The following is a 6,000-nucleotide window of genomic DNA, read 5'->3' on the forward strand; positions in this document are numbered from 1 at the left end:
AATGAATTTATCCTTTGACTTGAATTGTGGAAATGAATGACTTCTTATAGTATACAACCTTTTTATCTCTCTGACCACCACCTTTTATCTTCTGGCTAACTACCGCTAGCCTTCAACCCCACTGAGATTTCCAATCCATTGATTTCCCCCCCACCCCCCCTCCCGTTTTCACTCTCCCCAATGGTCTTCATTTCCTCTCTTCTCTACTTACCAGTTTTCAATTCTATGGTCAATCATTATAATAATACTTTCTTTGCATACACTCACAACTTTTTTGCCCCTATTATTTTATTATACCTATTGGATAATTTGTAACTCTGGTTAAACCCTTCTCTTCACTTGCTCCATGTCTCCACTGTGTCAATGAATACAACAACCTACGGACTGGTTTCACTTTAAATTTGTGACCAGAAACTTTTTGTTTTTACTGTCTTTTTTTTAAAATTAAAGTTTATTGGGGTGACAATTGTTAGTATAGTTACATAAGTTTCAGGTGTACAATTCTGCATTACATCATCTATATATCATATTGTGTGCTCACCACCCAGAGGCAGTTCTCCTTCCATCACCATATATTTGACCAGAAACTTTAAATGGATCCTTTAAGGCAGCCAGACCACCTTAAGGTACTTCCCCAGTTTGCTCACTCTCCCTGTTTAAGTATTCACATCTTCTCTCTCCTCCAACCTCTACCTCTTCTCAAATTCTCATTCTCAGTGGATGACCTTGCTTCCTATTTGGAGAAAACTAAAGCAACCAAAAGAAAACCTCAAGAGACTCCCACCATCTCAGTTACCCACCTTCCAGAACCTGCACCTGTACACTCTGCCCTATATGTTCCTTTCTAAAGCAATGTCTGTTCCCTTGTGCACTAGATTTAATACCCTATCTCTCCAACATCACAATTTTTTCTTTCTCTAATGAGTCATTCTCATATTACATGCAAACATACTGATATTTCTCCTATCTTAAAAACAAAACAGACAAACAAACAAAAAATCTTCCTTAACCCTACAACCCCTAATCCCTCTTCCTCTTTGCACAACACTCTTTGATGCGTCATCTATACTCAGGTTTCCAATCCCTTCCTCTCATTCTCTGTAAACACATTCTAATGCATTTTATGCCACTTTACCTGCTCGTGTCAAAGTCACCAATGATATACCCAGTTGCCAAATTCATGGTCAGTTATCAGTCTTCATTTTACTTGACCTTTCATCACCACTGGACTCAGATAATCCCTTCCCTCTGAAACTCTTTTCTGGCTTCCAGGGTATCACATGCTTCTGGATTCCCTTCTACCTCCCTAGGAGCTCTTTCTTGGTCTCTTAATGGTCTCTCCTTTTCTCCCCAACCTCTTAACATCTGAGAGCCCCAGAGTTCAGGCCTTGTTCCTCTTCTCTATATACATTCACTCTTTGGAGATCTCATCAATATTAGGCTTTAGACAACATCCAAATGCTGGAACATCCCTAATTTATACCTCCGATCAGACATCTCCAGCCTTATTCAACATCTCAACTACATTTAACCTTTCCCAAAAGTCATCCTTACCCCCAACCCCCTAAACTTCTCTGACTTGCAGCCTTTCACACTTCAGCCACTGGCAACTCAAACTTGGTCAAATCAGAAAAGAGGGGATCACTTTTTACTCCTTTCTTTCTTGCAGATACCATAGCCAATTCATCAGGAAACCCTATTGGCTGTAATTTCAAATATAACCAGAATCTGACCACCTCTCACTACCTCTATTGCTACCACTCTGATTCAAACCATTATCACTTCTCACCCAGGTTATTACAATAGCATGCTAACTAGTCTCTCTGCTTTCACGCTTGCTCCAACAGAGCAATCAAATTGATTCTTTGGAAAGGTAAGTCAAGTCACATCACTCTGTCAAAACCCTGAAAAGACTCCCCATTTCATTCAGCGTACAAGCCCAATGACTTGCAATGGCCTCTAAGACCCTGCTTCATCTGAGCCCCTGTATGACCTCATCTCCAACCTCTCCCCCAGTTGTTCATCCCACTTCAGCCATGCAGGCCTCCTTGCTCTTTCTCTAGCACGCCAGGCATGCTTCACTTGGAGCTTTGCCCTGGCTCTTCCCTCTGCCTGGAACATCTTCCTCTCAATGTCCACATGGACAACTCCCTCATATCTTCAGGTCTTTGCTCACTTGTGACCTCCTCAGTGAGGCCTTATTTGACCACCCTACTTAAAATTGCCACAATCGCTAGCCCCCTCAGAATTTTAAAAATTTTTTTACACTGTTGCAATTTTTCAAAGCAATTTGTAATTTTTGTATTTTTCATCTTGAAATATAATTTCATAATTTGTTTATTATTTACTGTCTGTCTCTTCCCACTAGAACTTAAGCTCTAAAAACAAAAATACTTTTGTCTGTTTTGTTTACTGATGGATTCCTAGCACATAAGAGATGCTCAGTTAACAACTATTTAATGAATAGATCTATTTCCCACCCAGATCATAACTCGAGGCTAGAGAAATGCTTTAATCATCTCTGTACCATACATACATATGTATCAGAATAAAATATACGTATTTGTATCAGCCTGACTACTAGAATTTGTTCTAGACAAGGTACTCATTTTCCTGACTGGCAGGGTGGCATCAGGATGTATTAACAGGACACTCATCACTGATGCATATTCTTAGAGGTGAGTCCCTACCTACCTCTAAAAAGATAAACAGCATAGATATCAAGAGATCATCCCATCTTGAAGCCTCATATGTAACCAGACAGAAAATGGGAATGTCATCTTGCCTTCACATACTATATACTCCTCTCCACAGCCTTTTCATAAATATATCCCTCCAGCCTTCCCCCAAGCGGTTACTCATTCCTGATAACAGCTAAATCAATTGCCCATATTGTACTGGTTTGCTTCAATGTGTTTGTTCAGTAGTTGAAGCCTGAATTAAGGGCAGGGTTATTTCATGGTGCTCGGCTGCTTGGCTCTCTTCCAGCTCTCTTCTCTCCTCGCTGGTCATTGTGCAAAATGGCAACTTCTTCCTACCTCCGAAAGCACAAGCATCCTGAAAGTTATTTCAGTATCACGTAATTCTCTGTCCGTGTGAGTTTCTCTGCCTTCACTGTTTCAACTCCATGGCCTAAAGTGAGGTAAGTGCCCATCACAAATAACTATTCCAAGTTCATCTTTATCCCTTTTATCTTCAGTTACTGTCTTGGCCAACACTCAGCCCTCTTTCTGTCCTGTTATTGCATGGCAAATGAAACACATAGAGCTACTTCAACAAGTAGGAAAAGATAATATGAACATGTCTTTATTTAAAATGTCACTTTTCCAGTATCCTTTTGGGTTTGTTCTTTATTAACCAAATTCCACTGTTATGAAAATTATAACAATATACTACCCTGAGTTTTGTAGTTTCACAGACAGCTTCTATATTCTCCAAGCAACCAAGAATCCATGATTCCTAATTAAAATATTCAAAGGTGAAATCTAAGGAATCTCCACATGGTAACGTCAGTGACTTCATGTAAGTTTCTAGGGTTAAAAAAGAAACCCTTTGCTGATAGGGAATAAAAAGTTTTTGAGTCTATAGTACAAAGATTCAAACTGCATTCCACAGCATGTTATTTTCTTTCCAGAAAATTCTAACACTATATCATTACTTTTGTATGGAAAATGAATAATGTATGCCTCTAATGCTAAAAACAGCTAGACAGAAACCATCCAAATCAGATTGGCCTTTCCTGAAGCCAAATGAAATCTTGAACTAGAAAATATCTGTGTGAGGACAGCCCATGGAAGAAAGCTCTTGAATTATTATTCAATATAAATGGAGTATAGTGGGAGAGAAAGTTACATGGAAAAAAAGAAAAATGTCCCTGGTCTATGTGTCAGGGTTTGTCTGCTTCAGAGAAATTGCAATGTTGATTGTACCCCAAAATGTCACAGGAAAATACCAATCAGAAATGCTTCTAGGAGCTTCCAAGCCTTCTGGTTAAAATTAACAGCAAAAACATTAATTGAGCTCCATCTATTGCAATAGAAATGTATTGATATAGAAAAAGTGAAACCCCACCTGCACGGGAATTAAGCCGCAGCTACTCCCCCATTTGAGACGAGGCGAAAATGAGCCAGCAGAACTAATGCCAGCAAATATAGACAGTGGGTTTGTGTGTTGGGGGAGGGGGCCAAAGTAGAGCGCACCTCATCTCCCTCCCAGCAAAACTGCTCCAGAAATGCGAAAGCATCTGCGCTGCAGGACCTCACTTAGCCAGAAGAAAGCTGGTACCCAGCAGAACAGCCTGCTGGGGCTCAGGGGAAGACGCGACGTGCCCTGGCGGCGCTTCCCCCTCGCACCCACCCCACCCCCAGTCATGTGCACGGTCTCTGACTCCAAGCTCTGGGACTCGGAGACCCAAAGCAGGTTCTTTCTCTGCCCGGGATGGCGAACCTCCCAAACACGTTTTGACAAGAGTAATTCCCGCGCTGGCAATGTCTCAGCAGCCCAAAGCGAGCAAGCTGACCTAGCGGGAGCCGGGACCCAAGTCTGGTTCAGCAGCCCTGGCTGGTCCCACCCCCGAATCTATCCAGCCTGCGACCCCAGCGCCCCGCCAGCAGCCTGGCACCCAGTAGGGGCTTTCGAGAGTGTAGCCCCAAAGGCTGACTTTCCGCTAAGTAAACAGCCATGTTAGCCTGCTCCGGTCGTAAATAAGCCAGGGGTGAGCGGGCCGACAGCCGTCTGGAGCGCTCACCGGGTCCTTTCTGCGCCTCCGCCCCCAAGGCTGCGAATGTTTCCAAACTCCTAGGCGCAAACGACCGGAGCCCCATTTTTCTTCCATGGTTCAGGACCGAGGACAGCGCACATACTTTGGCCCACTGGCCCCACTGCCAAGAGGGTGGCGTTGGCGGCTCAGGAAAGGCTGCAGGTGTCCGGACGACTCTCCCTCTCGCATCCCACCCCCCTCCGGCGCTTCGAGCAGGGCAGCCCCGCGGCATCTTACTTTTCTGGCTGGAGTAACCCGGGTAATAGCCATAGTAGCCTGTGATCCGCAAGATCCGGTCCTCGATGGTGGCCACCCCGTTGGGAGCCGCCTTGACATCCATAGAGAGCGTGGGGCGGCGGCCCCGGGCGCGGCGGGGAGGAGAGCGCAGAGCGGGGCGGGAGAACTGGTGCAGGTGCCTCCACCGGTGCTGATGTTGCAGCTGGTGCTCCTGCGCCCGGGCTCTGATTCCACCGTCCGGCGCAGCACAGGCTCCGCATCACAGCAGCGGCGGCGGCGGAGCAGCCCCCACTCTGGCCGGCCTCTCTGTCAGCCTGGCAGCTCTCCCGCCCGCCACCCGGCGCTCTGCTGCCCGAACAGCGCCCCCTCACCTCGGACGCCCACCGCTGCCAGGGCCGGTGTGGGCGCCCCTCCTGGCCGCCAACTCTCATCATTAACCCTTTTGCGTCCCTTTTCGAAAGAGTAGACATCCCCCCAACCCCACCTGACATAAGGGAAGAGAAGGTGAGACGGTGGCAGGGTCTCAGAGAGAAGGGGTGGGGGTGGAAGAGACCCAAGCGGAACCCAGGGCTGTTAATGCGAGAGGTGCACACTGTCGCTCAGGGAGATGACACCTCCAGGGCGCCCCCGGGCCTTGGTCCACGTTTGGCGTCTACACCACCTGGGATCTGCTGATATATACAAGCGTTTGCAGGCGTTAATCAGTTCTCGCAACTTGCCTAGACGACGGAGAGTCTTTTTTTTTTTTTTTTTTTTTTTAAGAAATGAAAAGAAAAATGAGGCCCCAGCAGGTGGTACGTGGAGTGAGTATCCAGGTATTGTGGACACAAAGGCTTTAAGAGATCAAGCGACAACCACGTCTGACAGTCTAGGTCCGGACCTTCCATCCTCTCAATGAAAACATCAAAGGCTTGGGAGGCTCAGCTGCGCACAGCATGTTTATTTTGCCAATTCCAAACGCCCTGAGGAGAAACGATTTTCTCCTTTACTACCAAAACCATCAG

At 45.8% G+C, this 6,000-nt stretch overlaps 1 protein-coding gene across 2 annotated transcripts in view; it reads right to left on the reverse strand.

Annotated features, from left to right (window-relative positions):
* SLC35F4 (solute carrier family 35 member F4) overlaps positions 1–5,343 on the reverse strand; it is a 182,607-nt gene extending 177,264 nt beyond the window's left edge. The window contains exon 1 of one of the 2 annotated variants that reach the window (XM_019725797.3): positions 4,997–5,343. In XM_019725797.3, the coding sequence (XP_019581356.2) occupies positions 4,997–5,099 (103 nt within the window). In that variant the 5' untranslated portion in view covers positions 5,100–5,343. The remainder of the gene's footprint in view (positions 1–4,996) is intronic. The other variant, XM_019725798.3, reaches the window with a different exon arrangement.
* Between the last annotated feature and the right edge of the window lie 657 nt (positions 5,344–6,000).

The sequence above is a fragment of the Rhinolophus sinicus genome, chromosome 3, assembly GCF_057876585.1.
Source record: "Rhinolophus sinicus isolate RSI-liver-muscle chromosome 3, RSI-T2T, whole genome shotgun sequence".
NCBI lineage: Eukaryota > Metazoa > Chordata > Mammalia > Chiroptera > Rhinolophidae > Rhinolophus > Rhinolophus sinicus.